Source organism: Eleutherodactylus coqui, chromosome 8 (genome assembly GCF_035609145.1).
Source record: "Eleutherodactylus coqui strain aEleCoq1 chromosome 8, aEleCoq1.hap1, whole genome shotgun sequence".
NCBI lineage: Eukaryota > Metazoa > Chordata > Amphibia > Anura > Eleutherodactylidae > Eleutherodactylus > Eleutherodactylus coqui.
The window spans coordinates 98126231-98150491 of NC_089844.1; the positions used below are offsets into that span (position 1 = coordinate 98126231).

The 24261-nt window shown below is 47.7% G+C and overlaps 1 protein-coding gene across 1 annotated transcript in view; it reads left to right on the top strand.

The window, feature by feature from the left end:
• Positions 1 to 67: 67 nt before the first annotated feature.
• CCNYL1 (cyclin Y like 1) overlaps positions 68 to 24261 on the top strand; it is a 43703-nt gene continuing 19509 nt past the window's right edge. The window contains exons 1-5 of the mRNA XM_066576106.1: positions 68 to 498; positions 15404 to 15478; positions 18130 to 18164; positions 21144 to 21244; positions 22816 to 22851. Coding sequence (XP_066432203.1) covers positions 333 to 498; positions 15404 to 15478; positions 18130 to 18164; positions 21144 to 21244; positions 22816 to 22851 — 413 coding nt within the window. The 5' untranslated portion in view covers positions 68 to 332. The remainder of the gene's footprint in view (positions 499 to 15403; positions 15479 to 18129; positions 18165 to 21143; positions 21245 to 22815; positions 22852 to 24261) is intronic.

A 24261-nucleotide genomic window follows, 5' to 3' on the forward strand; every position in this document is an offset into this window, starting at 1 on the left:
GAAATCCAAGTCTCACTTGATATCTCCGCCCACCGGCGCGCTGATTGGCGGAGTGTGCAGATAGCGGAAAGGATCTCGGAGAGAAAGAGAGGAAGCTGTGACGTCAACGGGGGTGTGCGTTGCGTCACGGATTGGCTCCCGTGGGACCGGCTGGGAGAGGAGGATGCGGTGTCCGGCTCGGCCGTGCCCGCAGCAGTAACAGCCCGCCTTCCTGTCCGGCCTTCCATCCATGTGTGCGCTGTGACCGCCCGTGACGGACAGCAGGAGGCCTCGGAGCAGAGTGTGGCCGTGCCAGGTGTCCCTCGCTGTCACCGCCGCCCGGAGAAGCCAGCATGGGAAATACAGTGACTTGTTGTGTGTCCCCGGACGCCAGCCCGAAGACAGACCGTGCCCGCCGCGGCGGAGACCGGCCCGATCCCTACCGGGTGCAGGTGGAGCTGGAGAAAGCCGAGCCCGGGCCTAACCTGCAGCACATCAGAGACCGGGAGTTCCCGGATGGTAAGCGGCGCCGGGGGGAGCAGATGGCACCACCAGTACTCTGTGCCAGGAGTGCTTGTACAAGGGTTACATTGTCTGCAGCTGGCAGTGCCATCCTAATACAGTAGGTGCTAGATGTGGATGCCTGTGGCTGAAAGGGGCTGGTGTATATGGCGAGGCTGGCGGTGCTGGGGATAGGTGGCGTATATGGCGAGGCTGGCGGTGCTGGGGATGGGTGGCGTATATGGCGAGGCTGGGGATGGGTGGCGTATATGGCGAGGCTGGGGATGGGTGGCGTATATGGCGAGGCTGGGGATGGGTGGCGTATATGGCGAGGCTGGGGATGGGTGGCGTATATGGCGAGGCTGGCGGTGCTGGGGATGGGTGGCGTATATGGCGAGGCTGGCGGTGCTGGGGATGGGTGGCGTATATGGCGAGGCTGGCGGTGCTGGGGATGGGTGGCGTATATGGCGAGGCTGGCGGTGCTGGGGATGGGTGGCGTATATGGCGAGGCTGGCGGTGCTGGGGATGGGTGGCGTATATGGCGAGGCTGGCGGTGCTGGGGATGGGTGGCGTATATGGCGAGGCTGGCGGTGCTGGGGATGGGTGGCGTATATGGCGAGGCTGGCGGTGCTGGGGATGGGTGGCGTATATGGCGAGGCTGGCGGTGCTGGGGATGGGTGGCGTATATGGCGAGGCTGGCGGTGCTGGGGATGGGTGGCGTATATGGCGAGGCTGGCGGTGCTGGGGATGGGTGGCGTATATGGCGAGGCTGGCGGTGCTGGGGATGGGTGGCGTATATGGCGAGGCTGGCGGTGCTGGGGATGGGTGGCGTATATGGCGAGGCTGGCGGTGCTGGGGATGGGTGGCGTATATGGCGAGGCTGGCGGTGCTGGGGATGGGTGGCGTATATGGCGAGGTTGGCGGTGCTGGGGATGGGTGGCCTATATGGCGGGGCTGGCGGGGCTGGGGATGGGTGGCGTATATGGCGGGGCTGGGGATGGGTGGCGTATATGGCGGGGCTGGGGATGGGTGGCGTATATGGCGGGGCTGGGGATGGGTGGCGTATATGGCGGGGCTGGGGATGGGTGGCGTATATGGCGGGGCTGGGGATGGGTGGCGTATATGGCGGGGCTGGTGCCGAGGGGGGCTTGTTTATGGTGGCGCTGAGGATGGCTGGTGTATGGCGGTGCTGGCGCTGAGGGGGGCTGGTGTATGGCGGTGCTGGGGGGTGGTGTATACGGCGTGGCTGGTGGGGACGAGAGGGGGTTGGCGTGTGTGGTGGAGTTGGGGCCAGGGCCGAGGGGGGGGGGGCTGGTGTGTGTATGGCGGGGCTGACGGGTGGCGTGTATGGTGGTGCCGTGGAGTATGCTGAGATGTACCCCGTCTGCTGAACAGCCCCTGTAGCGGAGGGACGGCTGGTTGATGCTTCTATACAGCGTGTTGTTCAGTTCAGCGATTGCTGAGCGACTTGTTGGCCGCATCTACAAAGGGTGAAAGCTAACTTGTCCTACTAGTTGGGTGTAGTTATAATTTTGCTGCCCTCCTCGCGCCCGCTGGTTGGTTCAGTCCACTGTATAAGTACCTGCGAGCCACCTGTAAGTGACACCTGACTGGTCAGACATCCCAGCAGTGAGGGGTCCTTAGTAGACCCCCAGTGACTGCTCAGTCGAGGACCGCTCGCACGAACTTGTGTTTTCAGGAACCAATGAGTGTTCAGTGGGAGAGCAAAATGTCGTTCCCCCCCCCCCCCCCCCAAAAAAAAGTCAGGAGTCGACCAGTGCTCTTTGGTAGGTGAATGTCAGCCGCTCGCCTCCCGAAGAGCTGTTGGCTGGTCGTGGAAACACAACGACTACCTGTTTACCCCCAGTGCTGATTGAGCAGCGACTATCTTCAAATGAGCTGAAATGAAGCGACTGTTCAGACAATGGTTGTACTAATAGGTGATTGCAGGATGTGAGGACGATCCGTGTACAGCGCTACAGAATATGGATGCACTATATAATAAACGTCCCACACCCCGTAGTCTATGGAGCTGAGCGGTGACATCACACATCCCACGGAGACGGCCGATGCTCCTCCTGGAAGTAAGCAGTCGTCGGGTTTTCACCTGTGCGCCTGCCTGCTCCCTGGGTCCCCAGTCCAGTCCTCCAGACTAAAAATGTCTAGAAACTGGTGACTCCCAAGGCCCAATGTCCATGGGCGGACCTGACTTGTGGAAGATCGGTTGATTTGCGGGAAAGTAGAAGTTTTAAAAAAAAAAAGTATTGTGCATGCACGTGGCACACCGGCTGGCGCTTCCGCACACATCCGTGGTGAAAAAAAAAGAGATCCAGCCGGGACACAGGAGACGCGCACCAGATCTGAACCAGTAATTGTGTCCTCAACAACGGGCCAGGTGGAATTCCTCTGTGGGCTCCCGCATGCGGAATCTGACCCGCCCATGGACATGAGGCCTAAGTTGAAAAATTTAGGAGTCAAATATCCTTTTTGGTTGCCACATTTACTAAAACAAAATATTTCTTGTAATAAAGACTTGCTGCCACGGTATAATGATCTTCACACTCTGCCCCCTGCCACGCTATAATGAGCTTCACACTCCGCCCCCTGCCACGCTATAATGAGCTTCACACTCCGCCCCCTGCCACGCTATAATGAGCTTCACACTCCGCCCCCTGCCACGCTATAATGAGCTTCACACTCCGCCCCCTGCCACGCTATAATGAGCTTCACACTCCGCCCCCTGCCACGCTATAATGAGCTTCACACTCCGCCTCCTGCCACGCTATAATGAGCTTCACACTCCGCCCCCTGCCACGCTATAATGAGCTTCACACTCCGTCCCCTGCCACGGTTCACTAAGTGCCACACAAACAATTCTACGTTCAGGCAGCAGGACTAGTCGCAGTCCCTATGGCAGGGGTTGTACCACTAACTTTTCTCACCTATCCATGGGTGGGGTATAAGTTTGACCAGCAGGGTGTCTGAGTCTCCCACTCATCCCAAGAACAATGGCACTGTGTACCTCACGTCGCTGTGGCTAGCTGCACCCCACGCAGTGATGTCAGATTGTGTGGACTGGTGGTCACACATGCGCGACGCCACTCAATTCATTTTAATTGGGGCTATAGAACATCCCTTGAAGGATGTTCATCCTGGCTTTATTTGCTCAGACCCACGTCGGCGTTGCCCCAGTCAATGCGGCAAATCTGCGTTCAGCCGCTTGACTCGCCTAAAGTTGATGTGTGGTTTCTCTTTATCCACAACGCTGATTTCCAAATCCACATGTTATATACAGAAACCTGGATACTTGGCTTGGAGTGTTGATGATGTCTAGTGGTCCTACACAACGTGGTCATCGTACGTGGTAGTTGGGAGTCACCTGACTTCATCGGAGCTGGGCGTTTCATGCTGTCACTCAGGACCCCGATGTTTGGGTGAAGGTGCAATGCCACACTGTAGTCTCAGTAAGGATCCCACACACCATCCGTGGTCCAGAGGACACCATCCTAAAAGCCACTAATAACGACTTCTCCACCACGCCATAGCACTTACTGTATGTGTTGCACACTAGCCATACACATTAAATGCCGTCTGAACCCGCAGATTTAAGCAAGAACGGTCGGCGATATGATTTGTATCCAAATCTTCCCTAATAGCAAATTGCAGGGGAAGAAGGGGCCTGAGATGTTGGATTTACTATATTCTCCTTTGTTTTTATTCCCCACGGGAACTACTCTCCCCAGTGAAAATCTTCCTAGTCCTGGGGAAGTTGAAAGGAGTAGCTGACTGCCGAACGTGCTATCTTACCAAGATGAGATCTGTCACAGATATGGCTCTAAGTACTGGAAGAAAAAGCGCTGTCCTTCTGCCCAAAAGGTGGGGGGCAAGAGGACTGACACCGTTAGTTAATAGGGTCTGCCTGGTCCTGCTCTGTCCAGAAATGGAGCTGTTTAGACATGGGGGTTCACCTTTCCTCCCCAAAATTAACAAGAAAGGAGAACCCTCTGGGCGCTGGTGTGAAGCCACCCTTATCTGTTTCATTGGTCAAATGTCAAATATCAGTTGCCTTGATCTAAAGACAGAGAATAGTTGTTCCATGGTGGGGGAGGGGAGGAGGAGTAGTGGTACAACTCGCCCTAATGAAGCACTGTCTCAAATGCATATATTTATATTCCACAACACTTCTGCTCAATTCACAACCTGATTGGTTTGGGTTGGCTGATTCACTATTCCAGCAACCTGATTGGTTGTTTGGGTTGGCCGATTCACGGTGATCGGTGGTTTTGGGTTGGCCGATTCACGGTGATCGGTGGTTTTGGGTTGGCCGATTCACGGTGATCGGTGGTTTTGGGTTGAATCGAGCAGAAGTGTTGTGGAATATAAATATATGCGTCTCAAATGGCACCACCGCAATGATCTAGGCGAGGCTCCTGCATGGAATCTCTCTTAAAGTGACCGCCTGGGCCTGGAGAAACAAAGATGGCTGCACTACTTCTTGCTACCGGAGGCACGCTGTACATAGCATGCATCAGTAGTCTAAGATATTACTTGCTGCTCTTAATGGCCAGCGCTGGTTTAATCAAAGGTGTGGTGTGTTGGTATACATGATTAGTCTATCAGTCAGAAGTAGGTAGGTGCGGTCATCTTCATATCTCCAGGCCCAGAGGATCACTTTAACCTGTTAGTAGCCTGCTCTCTACATCGCACCTCATTACCCATTGTAATGATGGGGGTGCATTAAAAAACTTGGTTGAACGTGTCTGAAAACTCTGTAAAATACCAGGTATAAAACCCGGGGTTTTTACGGACTGTGTGAGAGCGTCCTGATCGATGGGATAAAGGTGGACTAATCAGCCTGTAAACATTTGCCAGCTTTATTATGCAGAAAGTCACTGTCTACAGTTTAGTCACAATTCCATCTTTTTTGTACAGTTTTCTTGAGGATAAAGATGGAATTTAAATGGGTTTTTTTCTCTTACCCCCCCCCCCCCCATGTATTCCAGTGAAATTTCCCAAAACCGAATTCTATCTGTTTGCTTTCCTTCCGTTGTTTCTGTCTTTTTACCAGAACTGATGGTGCTGCAACACTGAAACCTAATAGAACGGCAAATGGGGGCACAGGGGAAGTTTGTTCAGTTTTTTTTTTGTTTTTTTTTTTAAGCTGAAAAACAGAATTAGACCAAAAGCCGTAACGTAGGTGAGGATGGGCCCTAAGTTTACACTAATTGGACAGTATTAGTAAATTTGCCCCAGTGTTCTAGCTAGCAATACATGATCGGTCAGGTCCATGAAGACCCCTGTGAGGGTAGAAACGTGTTGTACTGTATCATTTACACTGACGGGCGAGGAAGTTTAGTAGGACCTAATTGGATGGTGTCTAGAGCTTCTGATATTAGTTCCTCATATAGCAGCGCTATTGTTGGTGTTTATACTTGTTTGTTGCCTACCCCAGCTCCCTGGTTTACATGTCCCTACATTTTTGGCGTATGGTATGAATGTACACTATAACTGGGTTACCATCACATAATCGGGGATCTCTGGGAACTAACAGATCTCCGGCTAAATAGGGAGCTTCCAATCTTCCTTCCTCTGACGTCTCATGCCCCTAGAGAACTACCAAGTCTATGAACCCCGTACTCGTCCGTGTCATGTATTCTTATCTGTGCACGCTTTGTAATGTTAGTTCTTCATAGGAGTAACTCAGAAATTGTTTAACCATTTCATGTCCCATTTTTTTTCCTTGATGACTAAATGCCATTTACTAATTGTTGATCTGCTTTAATTTTATGGTTTTTTTTGTTTTTGTTTTTTAAATGTTCTTCTCTTGACACTTTTTGCTACGTAAACTAACAGTAGAGCAGATACGGTGAGTCTCAGCCGGCGCACTGACAACTTGGCGGAGCTGGGAATGAAGTGTCAGGATCACATTCAGACTCGTTAGGGGACGGGATTATAATAGAGGTAATCTGATCGCTCTCCAGTGACTTGTGTTGCCCTGTGCACTGCTGAATTATCAATTGCCGCATTCATTTGTCCTTCAAGGCAGCAGTTCCGTAGACAAAGTGGAGCGGTGTAGTGCCGCAGTATGCTAAACTTCTGGCTGTCCAGGCGCACACCCTTTGTTCTGTTTTCCCAGCATTTAACAGGAAGATGGCCCGGAGTATGAAGAATGTGCTACTTCCCCTGCTATTCATTTTCTGAGACAGCTGTAGGGTGAGGTCGGCAAGCCTTCGGGCTCACATCAATCATCTACTTTATAGGTGAAGTTGGCATTACTTCTGTATCTGCGCTACTTCTAGTCAGTCCTAGGAAAAACTCATATTTGGCATTTAAAGAGCCACTCTCAACACCTCTGAGCATTATAAACTGTTATGGTGCTCAACAGTGAGGGCACAAGGAGTCTGGGGAGGTAAGCTTTATACTCACCTGGTCCTCCATTCTTGCGCCATGTCCCTGTGAACTTGTTGCAAGCAGAGAGCTTTTCAGAAGGCTGTGTATGCACCTCCCATAGAGACGAATGGGGAAGGGCCATCTGAAAAGTCAAGCCGTGTGCGTGCCAAGTTCGTGGGGACACCACGCAAGAACGGGGGACCAGGCTAGTCCCCCATTCATGTGCTGGACTGCTCCTTTCCTTAACCCTTTCCACTCCACTGTCTGACGTCTGAAGACATTCTTATTGAAGACGTCCGGCAGGGTATTCTTACTGTATATTACTGGCCGTATTGTTGTTGCGGGGCCTCTCCAGCATGTCCCATACCTCAGTACTGGCTCTAGGCAGCAGATGGCACCATTGCATAATGGCAGAAAGAGAAACCCTCCCCCTAGGAAACCCTGAATCTAAAATTGGATTGCAAATGGTTAACTTTTCTACGCACTAGAACATAGCTTTTACTGCTTAAAGTTGCTGACAGAGGCCCTTTAAGGTACAAGAAGTAGATTTTGAAGTAGTGTATCTTTTGTATGTTTTTAAGAGCACATTTACGTGAACTATATTCTTGCACGAGTTTTAATAGAAGGTGAAGGAATGTGAATCCATTCAAAAGAATGGATTTCATATGCGTGATTTGATTTCATTGCTGCAAGGGGGGGAAATTGCAGCATGTTCTATGTTTGGGTGTTCCCTCAGAACGCCTCGCCCATTGTTTTCAATGAGATCTTGAAAGACGTCACCTGGCACTGGCAGACAGTGGGATGCAATGTTTCCTCTTGTCAGTGGGAAACTCTTGCAATTCTATCACGTGCGTGAGGATCACAACTTCACCAAAGCAATGTGCTTTATAAAGGCTAAGAACAATGTTCTCATCATGTGCCCCTAGACCTCTTTTGATGCCCCCTATAATCCTATTTACCTTGGCAGCAGCTGCCTGACACTGGTTGCTCCTACAGTTAAAGGGGTTGTCCCGCGGCAGCAAGTGGGGGTATACACTTCTGTATGGCCATAATAATGCACTTTGTAATGTACATTGTGCATTAATTATGAGCCATACAGAAGTTATCAAAAGTTTTTTACTTACCTGCTCCGTTGCTAGCGTCCTCGTTCCCATGGAGCCGACTAATTTTCGCCCTCCGATGGCCAAATTAGCCGCGCTTGCGCAGTCCGGGTCTTCTGCTGTTCTCTATGGGGCTCCGTGTAGCTCCGCCCCATCACGTGCCGATTCCAGCCAATCAGGAGGCTGGAATCGGCAATGGACCGCACAGAAGAGCTGCGGTCCACGGAGGTAGAGGATCCCGGCGGCCATCTTCACCGGTAAGTATAGAAGTCACCGGAGCGCGGGGATTCAGGTAAGCGCTGTGCTGTTCTTTTTTTCAGTCCCTGCATCGGGGTTGTCTCGCGCCGAACGGGGGGGGGGGGGGGGGGTTTGAAAAAAAAAAACCCGTTTCGGCGCGGGACAACCCCTTTAACTAAAATCCCCAAGTCCTTTCCCATGTCAGTGTTACCCAGTGGATTCCCATTTAGTGTGTAATGGTGACATGGATTCTCTGCCCATATGCAGAACCTTACATTTATCAGTGTCACACCTCATTTGCCACTTATTTCTTCAAGCCCCAACTTATTCAGATCCTCCTATAAAACAGTACAGAAGGGAACCTCATTGTGTTTAAATCTGCAAATATTTATAACTTACTGTGCAATTCCCTTAACATTGTTTGTCTTCTTTTGGGGAAGGGGTTCAGTTTCTATTGTAAATTAGTGTGGTTTAGGGTCACTTTTGTTTTAATTCAGTGGGAACTATACCTGCAATACCAAGCTGGATCACTACAGTACTGACAGCGATCTGTTTCTGGCTTTGGCTGTGGACTGGGTGAACTGCTGATTGCCAGAGATCCCAGGTGGCAGACCTTTGACATAGAACTACTGATGACCTATTCTGAAGATGGGTCATCAATAATAAAGTCCTGGAAAACCTCTAATTGCTGATCTAGAGGGCTAGTAACTACGACATGTTGCAATTGGTTATTTTAACTAATTGGTTTGTCTCCTAATCATACAGAGATATCAAAGGTGAACCTGATGGCTAACTTTCTGCAACAAGTTGTCTTATGCCACTGAAAAGCTATTGTTACACTTATAGGTTTTTATCATTACTATAAAAACTCTTCCAGCAGCTGGGACCATAGATATAGATATATACACTCACCTCTCCTTGGACCCCCAGAGCAGAGTGTCTCACACAGCCCTGGCTTCTGGGTAGACGGCCAAGCTGAAGCACTTGACTGTTGTAGCCAATCGGAGGCTGTAACGTCAACACCGATACTCCTGGCATCATTGCTCATATCCTGGGCACCATGATGCCAGGAGTTTAAGGATGTGACCCTGCAGCCTCTGGTCACATTTACCCAGCAGAATATATAACTTATTTTAGAACGGGCCCTGTGGCTGGAAAAGTTTATAGTAATGATAAAAACCTTTTAACAAAAGTCACTGTGAAGCAATTGAAGGGGCAAACCTGGGATACAGAAGGTTCTATTAACATGTCAAGTCATATTGAACCTCTGGATGAGCAGATATATGCGGGTGCAGACCCTGAATGGAGAGGTCTTGTTACAGTCACTTTTATATTTTCTACTGCAAATCAGTTGCATTGATTTGAATGGGATTGTGTTGGGAGCAAGCACATGGGTTTTGGCAAACTATTAAGGGCCTAATCGCACAGTTGTATGTTTGGTCCATGTGCTTTCTGTATATTCCATTGGACAACAAGGTTATTCATATGGACCAATGAAAAGAAAATGAGAACAGGACATGTAGGGTTGGTTGGGCATCCCAGAATGTCAGAAGGGACAACGTGGAGGAATCCATGTAATGCTCACATACTTGGGGTGTTGCCTTTCCCCCTTGTCTATAGGTGGGATTGTAGTCCCATGTTTCATTGAGCATTGTTGTTTGCTACAGTATCGGTTTGTTGCTGGCGTTTATTATAACTCCTAGGAGGCAGTGATATTGGGTATATGGTGGGTACACCACCTTTATACTCGGACTTATCTTTATGGACAGAATTTGCCTGCTCATGGGGGAATTGTAGGCGTTTGCACGCATTGCGCAACACTTAATGTACTAAAAAAACGCATCCTTTTAAAACCACAAATATTCACGAAGGCTTTCACATGGTGTAGAGTTGGCTCTCTTTTCTGGTCCTCTAGTACTCTTCTACTTTTTTTTTTTTTGGTCTGTAAAGCAGTCTGTGACCACACTAGACGCCCCTAAAGCTGCTCATGCGTTGGTGCCTCTTTATCGGGGTACACAGGATGCAAGACTTGGGCCACTGCAAGGACGCTAAGCTACTAAATTCTAGCAAGGAAACCAGATACTTCTTCAAAAGGAAGTGTGACCCATGAGTAGATCGACCGTCTAGGTCAGTGGTGGCGAACCTATGGCACGCGTGCCATAGGCGGCACGCAGAGCCCTCCCTGCTGGCACGCGCCGCCATCGGCTGCTCACCACCTTAGTGAATGCCTGCAGGGTCCGCGGCTCCGCTGCTGACATTCACTCAGCGCTGCTATCTGTGTTGATCCCGGTGCACACTGTGAGTCAGTGTGCAACCAGGATCCTCCTCCCCCGTCCCCCGACGTCTCTTACTTTGGTTCCGCAAGAGCAGGGGGAGAAGGCATCCAACAGAAGCACACTGCGTTCAGTATGCACAGAGGAGCGGCGCTCCCACGAGGAGGAGGGGTAAGTATGTGGGGCAGGGGGCAGGTATTCTGACTGCTGGGAGAATCGCTGGGGGGGGGGGGTGGGAGACATTCTGACTGCTGGGAGAATCGCTGGGGGGGGGTGGGAGACATTCTGACTGCTGGGAGAATCACAGGGGGGGGGGGATGGGAGACATTCTGACTGCTGGGAGAATCACAGGGGGGGGGATGGGAGACATTCTGACTGCTGGGAGAATCGCTGGGGGGGGGATGGGAGACGTTCTGACTGCTGGGAGAATCGCTGGGGGGGGGGATGGGAGACGTTCTGACTGCTGGGAGAATCGCTGGGGGGGGGGGGATGGGAGACATTCTGACTGCTGGGAGAATCGCTGGGGGGGGGGGATGGGAGACATTCTGACTGCTGGGAGAATCGCTGGGGGGGGGTGGGAGACATTCTGACTGCTGGGAGAATCGCTGGGGGGGGATGGAAGACATTCTGACTGGGAGTATCGCTGGGGGGGGGGAATGGGAGACATTCTGACTGCTGGGAGAATCGCTGGGGGGGGGATGGGAGACATTCTGACTGCTGGGAGAATCGCTGGCGGGGGGATGGGAGACATTCTGACTGCTGGGAGAATCGCTGGGGGGGGAATGGGAGACATTCTGACTGCTGGGAGTATCGCTGGGGGGGGGAATGGGAGACATTCTGACTGCTGGGAGTATCGCTGGGGGGGGGATGGGAGACATTCTGACTGCTGGGAGAATTGCTCGCGGGGGAGGGGAGGCATGACTGCTGGGAGAATCGTTGGGGGGAGGCATTATGACTACTGGGAAAATCGCTGGGGGGGGAGGGGGGACATGATGACTGCCAAAAAAATCGCTGGGGGGGGAAGGGGGGCATGGTGACTGCCAGGAGAATCGCTGGGGGGGGTGCATGATGACTGCCAGGAGAACCGCTGGGGGGGAGCCATTATGACTGCTGGGGGGGGGGGGGCATTTTGACTGCTGGGGGAACCGCTTCGGGGGAGGGGGGCATTATTGCTGGCGGACAGCTGGGGGTGGCATTGTGACTGCTGGTGGACCACTGGGGGGGCATTATTACTGCTGGGGGACCGCTGGGGGGGCATTATTACTGCTGGGGGACCGCTGGGGTATGTCACTCTTATTACTAATGGGGGGCTGTCAATATTATTACTGCTGGGGGACTGCTGGGGGATGTCACTATTATCGCTGGGGGGAAGGTGTCACTATTACCACTGGGGTATGTTTACATGCGGCAGAAATGGGCAGGGTTATTTCAATATAGACAGGGTGCAGATTTTGACTGCTTTTTAGATGCAGAAATGCTGCATAATTTTCCACCGAAATTTCTGCTGAGGACATTCTGCAGTATTTCCGCATCCAAAGGCAGTCAGAATCTGCACGCTGTCTATTTTGAAGTGGCCCTGTCCTTTTTAGAACGACGGGGGTAAAATCGTACGTCGTGATAAGCCCCTCCCCCTGATGTGTTGGCACTTTGCGATACATAAGTGGGTTTTGGATTGTAGTTTGGGCACTCGGTCTCTAAAAGGTTCGCCATCACTGGTCTAGGTGCTCCTGAGCCTCCTCAGTACATCCGCTGGATCTCCTCAATGATGGCCAGAACCCCCCTAAGGTGCTTCAGAATCTCTTCATACATATTGGACTAAAGTTTAACAAACGTATTAAAGGGGTTGTCCCGCGCCGAAACGGGTTTTTTGTTTTTTTTCAATAGCCCCCCCCCATTCGGCGCGAGACAAACCCGATGCAGGGGCTTTAAAAAAAAAACGCACAGTACTTACCTGAATCCCCGCGCTCCGGTGACTTCTTACTTACCTTGTGAAGATGGCCGCCGGGATCTTCACCCTCGGTGGACCGCAGGGCTTCTGTGCGGTCCATTGCCGATTCCAGCCTCCTGATTGGCTGGAATCGGCACACGTGACGGGGCGGAGCTACGAGGGCAGCTCTCCGGCACGAGCGGCCCCATTCAAAAGGGAGAAGACCGGACTGCGCAAGCGCGTCTAATCGGGCGATTAGACGCTGAAAATTAGACGGCACCATGGAGACGAGGACGCCAGCAACGGAACAGGTAAGTGAATAACTTCTGTATGGCCAATATTTAATGCACGATGTACATTACAAAGTGCATTAATATGGCCATACAGAAGTGTATAACCCCACTTGCTGCCGCGGGACAACCCCTTTGTGTCTTAATTAGAATGATCATCTGATCTGGTCAACAAAGGCTGCAGTAGCACTTTAGCCAACCGATGACAGTCATTGAGTCCATGTCTAGAAAGACGGTTTCTGCGTTTAAAGATGTCAGATAAAAGATATTTTATCTACAAAATTCTCTCTCAGACTGCAGAAGTATCATCCATCTGCTGGTGTCACTGAACATGTATGGTCAGTATGAACTAAAATGTGTCTGTAAAATGATTCTTCACCGGTTATTCATCCATCCACTCCACCCAATTTGTATGGCCACCTTTAGGCACTCCGTTCAGCCAGTGAGTACCTGGCTACATACTGATGAGGCGCAAGAACATCAGAGCAGTATTTCTACATATGGGGTGCCTATTCCTATTTGTGGAATCTGATTTACCTGACATGACCTACTTGTCATACTTCCCCAAGGAATATCGTCTGTCAAAGCATTCTAGCAAAAACTGACAGGGGCAATAATTATGTTAAAACTAAACTTTTGGTTTCCTCTATCCATGTTTTTATATTCCTGTGTAGTTTGGGGTTGGAGGGAGAAATTATAACTTTCCATAGTTAACCCTCCACTTGCCCTGATACTGAGCTACAGCTTGCATTGGGGTGGAGCGGGTTAATTGATTTAACAAAGGTGCACATAAGTGGAACCTGACCCTAAAGCACCCCGTGCAGCACACCTCTTCCATCAGCAATTTGGTGATTAGGATTATCCTGCGTGATTTCATGCCATCCCAACACTACTTGGACATGGGGATTTCTCCTGCCCTGCGATGTCATGCCTAGGGTTTCCTAGATTGGAGAGCCCTGGCCCTCTTGTTATACACAAGGACCCCTTTGACAAACCAAAAGAAATATATTGCTGCTGAAAATGTATATCTGCTTACTATTTTCAGCAGTGAGTCCTTAAAGGCGTTTCTCCACAAAATATTATCCTCTATCCAGAAGATGGGGGATAAGTATCTGATTGGTGCAGATCCGTTTCCAGGCACACCCACTGATGATGGGATCTTGTGTGCCCCCAATGGCATACTACCATTAACTTCGGCAGTCCTGTAGTGTGACCACCGCTACAGTTATACAGGAACTCCCTGGACCTGCATTTTCATAATCGGTGGGGATCCCTGCAGTTAGGCCCTACTGATTAGATGTATCTCCCCTAGTCACAGAATATATGTTCTTTGTTGTATGGCCTTCATAGATGTCCGGTCTATTAAAATGTTTTTCTTTTTCTCTCTGAAGAAATTGAATAAAGTGATCCGTCGTAGACACTCCACAATTATGCCAATGTAAAACCACAGGTCATCCTGCAAAAAAGAGCCCACAGCACAATCGACAGAAAGGTGGCTGCCCGGTCACCATATTTATTGCCAATAGAGCATTTATGAGACCACCTGGGATGCAAACTTTGACAGCCTACGGTTTGGCACACTGTAGGGGTCAGTTACAGCAAATGTGGACTGATATGCCACAGAATACCATACAGAACCTGTATGCCTCCATTACTGCCTGTATCACATATTGCATCCCAGCTAGAAGTAGTGTAACAAGGTACTAGAGCCACCATGCCCTCCATATCACATCTTGTATCCAAGCTAGAGGCGGTACAACGGGGTACTAGAGCCTCCATGCCTGCCCGTATCACATCTTGTATCCAAGCTAGAGGCGGTACAACGGGGTACTAGAGCCTCCATGCCCGCCCGTATCACATCTTGTATCCAAGCTAGAGGTGGTACAACAGGGTACTAGAGCCACCATGCCCTCCATATCACATCTTGTATCCAAGCTAGAGGCGGTACAACGGGGTACTAGAGCCTCCATGCCCACCAGTATCACATCATGTATCCAAGTTAGAGGTGGTACAACAGGGTAATAGAACCTCCATGCCCACCAGTATCCGATCTTGCATCCAAGCTAGAGGCAGCCTAACAGATGTAGCCCAACTGCCGTGCAGCAACCTGACTGGCTTTCAACTCACCCAGCTAGCAGCTCTGGTCCAGCAGCAGTGCGGAGTCTGTGACTGCTGACCTCTTCCACCACCCACCCCTTCCAGTGTCTGCGTGTACTATCCTGTAGGCTACACGGGAGGGGGTCAGCTGCTGTCGCTGGACCGGATCTGGAGGCTGGGTGAGTGGAATGCCAGTAGGGATGCTGTCCGGCCAGAGGTCAATAGACGGTCAATTACAACTGGGGATGCTATTACTACTGGAGCCACCTTGGATTGTCCTTACTACTGATTTTTGGCAACACTACTACTACTGGGTCCACTGTGGGAGACTCACTAATTGTAAGACTGTATAGTAATGATCGTCACTTTGAAGACAACCATAAGGCTGATGGGGCCCTCGGTGAAAATGAGTGCTACACACGGAGGACTGAGTATCATGGATTTGGAGTGATCTGCATCATGTAGTAAAATCCACATAGAATTCAATCTCTCACATTTGTACTATGCATATTATGAGTTTTGGTAGTTGGTTTATATACTCCCAATTTGCGCTGCTAAACAGTTCTTGACATTTGCAGCCACTAATTGATTTATTTTTCTCCATTTTAGACCTGGCCCCGGAATCTAACCCTTCTGATGACCCAGTGGCAAGCACAATATTCCTCAGCAAATCCCAAACTGATGGTGAGTCTTACTAGGGCATAAACCATTCTTTGTGACGCACGGTCTCGCAGAGTTACATTGCTCTAATGTCCGCTTGTGGTTACAAGAAGGGTCAAATAGGAGAAAGTGGGATTGTTGGTAGAGGCCGAAAACCATGCAGAACCTAAGATGGCGTGAGTGCGAAAATGTGAAGAAAAGGGCAAAAGCACAAGTAAAATTCTAACTACTAGTAAGCTGTGTCACAGTTGAAGTATCAATAGGTGCTCCAGCCAAGGCTTACCTTTATGCATCAGCTGCAACAAGGAAACCCCAAAGATCGTAAGTCGAGATGGAAATACCTCTTTATGGCAGATAAGAAATAAGTTGGCGCTATACAAATAAAGATGATTATGCCAGAAATGTTCGCTCGATGCCTGTTCTACCTCTGGAACAGGTTGTGGCTGTCTTAACCTGTGGCCCGCAGCCCGGTTGTGCTGGAAGTGCTTTGCTACACTGTCACCGTAACCCATTAGAAGTCAAAGGGAGCTGCCAAAATGGCGTAGCTTGCTGTTCACGTTACCGAGTTATGTGGGAAACTGTGTTGAGCAGATGAGCCGTGCTCATCTGCTTTCGTCCTTCCAACAGTGGTGTTGGCAATGTTTGCCGAGATACGAACAGCCCTTCAAACCAAAAATGGTCAGCTTTTGAAATAAATTTTGAGCATTTGTCTAAATTACCCCTTTTTTTTTTTTTTTTTTAAGTGTTTTCCAATTACCTAAATTTTCCCCACAGAAACTTTGTACTTCCTGGTTGCTGCTGACCAGGACATGTGACTGCTGCAGCCAATCGCTGGCCACAGCAGAGACCTTCTATAGACAATGCTTGGCTGCAGCAGTCACATGTCCTGGTCAGCAGCACCCAGGGAGTGCAGAGTGGTCGTGGTGCAATTTTAAGTAACGAGAATACCCTTTCATACAAACGAGCATATTTGTATGCCCAGCATTGGCAGAGGATGTATGGAGGGAGCTCTCTGCATACACAGCGAGTGGCTGCTGTCTTTTATGAATCGAGCTAACTCCAATTTGTTGCTGTTAACCACTTAGATGCCATTGTCAGTTCTGACAGTGACATTTTAAAGACCTGATGAAGGACGCTCCCTCAGTCTTTCAAACAAACTTGCACCTTTCCTACAATGAGATGGTGGGGTGCGGTTTGAGTGTCATGGCAGCCTGAGGCCCTGTGAAGGACCCCCCAGGGGGCTGCCCTGTATTTCTGTGTATGAAGTTGTTGTATGGTTTAATTGAAGGCCTGGAGAAATACAATGTACTATGTTATGGAAGTGTTGCAGTATATTATAGGAGCGATTGGATGTTTGCTAGTTCAAGTGAAAATAAAGACTTCAACTCTTATTTAATTTTTTTTGGAACAATTAAAAAAAAAAAAAGTCTAAACGCACCCCACCCCCTTCCCATTTTTAACATTTAAAAAAAAAAAATCTACTTGGTGCTCCTGCGTCCTTTAAAACTCTGATCTATTAAAATAACATATTTATCCCACACGGCAAATGTTATCAGGAAAGTGCAACACCCATTTCTAAGGAAAGAAAAAAAAATGATTATATGAATCAACCAAAAAGTCATACTTGCCCTAAAATAGGAGCTACAGGTTGTCCTGCAAATAACAAGCTTTCACACAACCCCATTCACTGAATTAAAGTACTGGTAGTCCGAAAATGGCAGCAAAAAGCAATTTTAGTTGTTGGGGTTTTTTGTTGTGTTTTTTTATGGTTTTTTTGTAGCACAGCAAAAACTGTATAAATTTGGTATTGTTGCAATTGTACTGAGCCTCAGAATAAAGCTAATATCACTTTTGCTCCATGCTGTAAAAGCAAGACCCACAAAAAATGCTGAAATCTCTTTTTACCATTTCACACCACTTTTCCAGTAACTAGATTGTACCATTGAAACATAAAATGTATGACGCAAAAAAAGTTGTACATGCTGTGCTTAAGCCTGTTTGCAGCTGTTGAGCCATGAGAACCCATTGCACAAGGTTGGCCGCACACCGTTCTTGTGCTGCTGTCACCTCTAGACGCGGTTGGCACCTCCAAGGTATAAGCGAGTCTTGCGTGCCACGTGCTTCAGCGCCTGGCCGCCCCGCTCTGTGAATCTCCGTCGTTAACAGACTTGTGGCTGAGCTGTAGTTACTACTAGACTATTCCATTTCACGGTAATGGCACTTTCCATTCACCAGGACAGAACTAGCAGATCCGAGACTTCCCATCCTATGTACAGTCACTGACCCATACTACCACCATCGGTGTTTTGTATGGCCATGTGTTTGATTGTATGGAGCTTCCTACATACTTTTGACAATATCCTACTGACCAACAGAATATACTTGGCATGTCCTTTTTGCCACATGATGCATGCCATCAACACAAGACCCCCACCCGAATAAATACTTAAGTGCCATAAAATGGAGGAAAAAAGAAACCCATTGCTAAGCTTTTAGGACGTTTTAAATGGTACCATAAAAAACTTTAAAGTGGGGAGGAAAAAACAAAAATGAAAAAGAAAATGGCTGGTAAGTGAAGGGGTTAAAATGTCAGTAACCTAATTGGTAAATTTCATAAATGTCCTGGACACAGTCTGCATTTCTTCCACATGACTATTAATGTGTTTATTTTACAGTGAGAGAAAAGAGGAAGAGTAACCATATAAATCATGTAAGTGTCCGGCGCTGCTGATATCCTGCTAATATACGTGGCACGTCTCATTTCCTCATTCTGTTCCCATCTCACTAGTTATACCTAAATAGCTGGTAAGGGTTATTATGTTGTAAATCAGCTGCTAAGGTCATAGCTATCAGGAAGATCCCCTTTACCAGTCACATTACAATGGTCTGGGTTTACTCCGCACTGATGGGCTCTGCCCAGGTATACCCGTACCCATTCATGGCATGATGAGCTTTCCTTTTAATAAGGATCAATAGGAATTCTCTCTCCCAAGTAGGCAGACTCCTTCTACAGGTTATCACAGATGATCTGTCCGTCCAATCGCGCTCAGATACATACATTTGATATCCATGAAAACAGAAACTCAAATGTTTTGTTGCACAACATCAAAAATGTTTCCCACATCGGCGGGGATTGGTGTGAGCCCTTTTGTCACGCGACACACATGGAGCCTGTAGTCAAGTACCTGCCGTACCAGTTGTAGTGGCTTCACAGATCATGTATGGTGGGTGGTAAGGGTGGCATGTTGACTTTCTTTAACACTCGCCCAGAGAAAGCATCCCAAGGCGTAAGATCTGGGGAACATGGAGGCCAAGGATTAGGTTCACGATCGTCATGACCTGCACAGCCAATCCAACTCTTTGGTAGTCTACTATTATGGAAATTGGGAGATGCCCATCATGTTGGCAGATGAAACCTGGGATTTCCTGTTCCAGCTTTGTCAGAAGCCATGTCTATAGCGTCCAGGTATGACATCCCTGGGATTGTTTCCTCATGCACCCGCGTCCAGATAAGAAAATCTCCATGGCTGCGGGCACGGGGGGAATCCATGCATGCCCGTGGACATGAGGTCTTACTGGTGGACAAACTGATGATTTTAGTTTTCAATTGCAACCTTTTTCCTTAACTGGAGTACCACTTACAAACTGTGTGCCCACTGGATGGATCTTCACCTAACTGTTCGAAAATGACCTTGCACACTAATAACACTGGTAGACGGGAGAATCAAGGACACAAAATGCCCTCCTGTCGTTGTTGGCAGCCGTTTTGTCTCCTATTCCCCTAGAGTTGACTACGGCAGAATAAATCTTTTTGGGCCTCATTTAGAAAAACTGTCTCAAAGAATGACTTTCCTTTCCAATTGCAGCGCAGCTTTTATTTTACCTCAGCAGCCTGAGACATGAAATCCGCTCTGTGATTGGTTGCTGTGGAGAACAAGGACCTCTTACTGTTAGACAGTTTTGCTAAATGAAAATTTGAGTTTTTCTATTGATATCAGATTTATGTATCTGAGCGTCATTATATGTAAGTTATGAGGAGTTCAAATCTGCAAGATGACTTGTGATAACCCTGTATGTCTAACTGGGCCAGGACCGTCCTCTTTGTGGTACAGGCAGGCTCCATCTGTGTGCCGCCTCCTTTAACCCCTTCCCGCTCCAGGACGTACCGGTACGTCCTGGCAGCCTGGTACTTCCCGCAACAGGACGTACCGGTACGTCCTGGGGATAGCGCGGGATCACATCAGATCCCACGCTATCCCGCAGCTGGAGCCGGCTGTCACTCACAGCCGACGTCCCGCTGCAACAGCGGGGGGACATCGGAGATGCGCCCCCGCTGTTAACCCCTTCCCTGCCGCGATCTAAGTAGATCGCGGCAGGGAAAGAGTTCACAGAGGGATCGCGATCCCTCTGTCTCCGGCCGGCTTTCGCGATGTCATCGCCAGAGCCCGGCCTGTCGCCATGGCAACAGGATGCCAGACACTGGCGTCCTGTATTGCCTGTGCCTATAATCGCTGTATAGGCGATAAGGCATGGGAGAGCAGTAGCTCTGCCATACCTTATCACAGCGATCATAGGCACAGTGCTGCAAGTCCCTCAGAGGGACTCAAATAGTGTAAAAAAAAGAAAAATAAACCCTTTTTTTATGCTTTTTCTAATATTAGCATAAAAAAGGGGGAAAAAAATGAAAACCCCACATATTTGGTATTGACGCGTCCATAACGACGTGTACAAAAAGTTGAACACACTTCATTTTGCACGACAAAAAGCGTAAAAAGAAAAGCTAAAAAACAGGCAAAATGCAAATTTTTAGCATTTTGCCTCCCAAAAAGTGCAATAAAAGTGATCAAAAAAGCTGTACATTCACCAAAATGCTACCAATAAAAACTACAGCTCGTCTCGCAAAAAATAAGCCCTCAGAGCTCCGTACATAGAAAAAAAAAAAGTTACAGGACTTTGAATGCAGCTATAGAGAAAAAAAAAAAAGATTTCCAAAAAAAAGGGGGTTTTATTGCAAAAAAGTGTAAACCTAAAAAAATATAACAATTTTGGTATCTTTGTAACCGTACCGACCCGCAGAAAAAATTTTATGTCATTTATGCTGCATGATTAACGCTGTAAAAAAAGAAAAAGAAATCTATGGCAGAATTGATGCGGTTTATCTCCATGTTATCATAAAAAAAAAATTTAAAAATTTTACGATATTGTCTACGTACCCAAAAGTGGCACCGATAAACTACAGCTTGTCACGCAAAAAACAAGCCCTTATACGGCCGCGTCCACGGAAAAATAAAAAAGTTATGGCTTTTGAAAAATGGAGATGGAAAAATACGAAAAAATCGCTTGGTCCTCAACGCCAAAATAGGCCATGTCATTAAGGGGTTAATAAGATCCATTTCACTTCAGGTTTCCCTTGTTAACTTCTGCCACTTTAGAAGCATCTACAAGTGACATTACATCATGTAGATCTGTCATTTTCCATAGCTCTGGCGCCATCTAGTTGTCAACTGTAGCATTAGTTTTAAATGCAGACTAATGTGTTGTTTTTTGTTTTTTCTTCTTTGAATATTTGCTTTTAAGTTGTAAAAGCAGAATATTGTTCCTTAGAATCTGTTATATACAAGGGAAGCTTCTGGCAGTTAAAGCTGAAATAAAAGCTACATTGACGACGTGTGTGATTTGTTTTCTACAGGTTTCTCCTGGGCAACTTACAAAGAAATACAGCTCGTGTTCCACAATATTCTTAGATGACAGCACAGTGAGTCAGCCCAACCTCAGAAGCACAATCAAGTGGTGAGTGAGGGGCTCTACACCTTGGATTGGCTTTTTTTAACCAAATTGATTAGCAACTGATTGTCCTTTCAAAGCATGATTGATGCAGAAGGCTGTCTTCAGGTGTGAGCCGGATACATTTCAGCTTCCGTATGACCGCCATCACCTCCTGTAACTGCTCAGCCCTCCTGCTGTGTCTTTATATACTATACAGCAGTATGCTATATTCTCCCGTCTAGTAGGACTACAGGGGGGTTGGTACTGTCAGTAATCCGGAAGCTAAAATCCAACTGAAGGCAGCCTTGGGCTTCGTCCATGTATCAGGGTCTGCATACTGTAGATGTTCCACAGAATTGGCGCTACAAGCCATGTTGATGAGCGTTACAAAAAACTCGTATACATGGAGTGCGCAAATTCCTGCATGGCACCGTGATGCAGGAAACAAACTGCAGCATGTTCTCTTTTGTGTGTGATCTTGCATCGCAGCGCCCATTGTTTTTGATAGGGTTGATAGCACACAATGTGCAAGGTGAACGCCATGCAAGGTCTCCCATTGAAGCAATGGGGGAAACTCTGCGATCCTCTGCTGCGAAGTGATGCAAGGCTGTTATGCTATGAAAACGCCTCACATGGATGGCGACACAATATAGGGGCAGGATTCACGGCCTCATATTGCACTCGCATGTGTGAAGTTAGCCTTAAGGTCCATTTGGATATGATATTTGTTCAAAAGCCATCTTTTGAGTGATAATCGTTGGGTGTAAATGTGCCCATCTTTGTTTTCTGCTGAAGATGGATTTCAGTTGGGCATGAAATCCGTCCTTCAGCAGAACTGATAAGCAGGACTACACCTGTGTGCTGCCAGAGCTGATAACAGCTGATTGCGTTGTCTCAGCTGTCAGCCCCGTGGCAGAACCAAGGGAATGTATTCAACAAACAGCGGGTGGGCTGTTCTCTGACTACAGCTCCCAGTGGCTCACACACTACTAATTGGTACTAATGGGCATTAGTACCATGTAGTAGTTTATGCAAAATGATCGCTCAAGTCATGTTTTGAGCGATCATCTTTGTGTGTAAATGCATCTTAAGATTATAAGGATATGAAGCCAATCGGCATTTACGTGTAGAACGTTGTACAACTTGGTTTATAGGTTTTTAAAAAAATAAAAATAAAAAATTATAGGTTTTTCAAAAAAAAAAATGAATTTTTTTTTTTTTTTTTTTTTTTTTTTTCTTGAGCACCTTCTTTTTACCTCTAGTGGTGATTTCTTTGGGATTGTAGCCACACTGGGGCTCTTGTGTAGAGAATAGCAGCAACACACGTGTAGCGGGTGCCCCTTGTAATCCAGATGATGCCAAGTTACATTTTTCAGCGCTGGGCTAGGAAATAAGATGCCAGGGATTTTTTTTTTTTTTTTGCTGATTTATTTTACAAGGTTACTTTTTGTAACAGACTGAATGTGTCTTGGGTTTATAATGCAATTACCTGCCTTGTCCGATCTGCAGTCCTCTGTGGCTTCTTGTATTCTCACTCGTGGTAATTGCTTCTGTCACTACTTGCCTTGACCTTTTTTGCGTATCTTGTTTTTCAGTGTTACCTTAGCAATATATTACCACATAAAGAACAGGTAAGAAAACCGATCTGTATTATTCACTGTGAAGCCTAAGTAGTAGCTGACTAATCAATTGCTGTCTAAGTGACCACACCATAGACCCATAACTTATGTACTGTATATTTACAACTGGCCATGTACCACATTTTGGCCACATCCATTGACCAAGCTCGCCAGTGCATATTTACAGTATGTGTGATGTCTCTGGCTATGTATGTGTAGACATAGCCGTAACATTAAAAAAATGAAAATGTTGTGTATGTCTGCATTCTGCTAGCAAAACGGCTCTGATCCACTGAGGCATGAACTCGCAAGATATCTGAAGATGTTACTTTTAAGTCCTTAGTTATAAAGGGGTCTCAATAGCCTAAAGGCTCCCTCCCTCCATGTTTTTTGGTTTTGCACTGCTTCTTTCAGTTGTGTGATATCCATGCCGGTATCAGCTTTGACAGTATCAGCCATCATGTCCTTTGGCGACCATGGCTACTTTTGCCACTGATCTGTCCAAGCATTATAGATTTTTCTAGTGACTCTGCTTGCATTACATGGCCGAAATACGTGAGTCTGGTCATCTTCCCCTCCAGTGATATATCGGGTCTTATATGATTCAGGACTTCTGTTTGTTGCTCTTGCTGTCCAGGGTATATGCAAGAGCTTTCGCCAGCACCACAGCTCCAACGCATCACTCCTCCTATCAGCTTTTTTCGCTGTCCAGCTTTCACATCCATACGTGGCTATCGGGAAAACGGGGGTTTACACTATCCTGCGTTTAGTTGCTGTACTGATATCCCTACTTTTCCAGATTTTGTCGATGTTTAGCATTGCCCTTCGCCCCAATGCTATCCTACTTTTTATCTCTGGCAAAGATTCTCCAGCCTGGTCAATTTTTTTTAGCCAAGGAAAATGAATTCTCGCACGCATTCTATGGCCCCATTGTCGTGTTTTTTTTTTTGTTTGTTTGTTTTTTTTTAACTTTAATTTGGCCTTTTTTTGCAGTTGTCATAAGTTTAGCCCCCGATTTCCAATTAGTCTAGGCCCATTTTCCACATGATCACTTCCGCATATAGGTTAAACAAGAAGGGTGAGAGGATGCAGCCCTGTCGGACACCTTTGCCGATCCCAAACCAATCTGTGTCCCCATACTGTGTTCTCACAGGGGCTTCTAGATTGGTATAAAGTGATTTTATCAACTTGACCAGATGTGTCGATACGCCGATCTCTTGTAGGGCCTGCCATAGCTTGTCATGGTCAACGCAATCAAAGGCCTTGCTGTAATGGATGAAGCACATGTAGATATTTTTTGGCATTCTTGAGCTTTTTCCATGGTCCATTGCAGGTTTGCAATATGGTCTCGGGTGCCTCGTCCTCACCGGAATTCTGCTTGCGCATCAGGGAGTGCTGCTTTGACTACTGATCTCAGTCTTT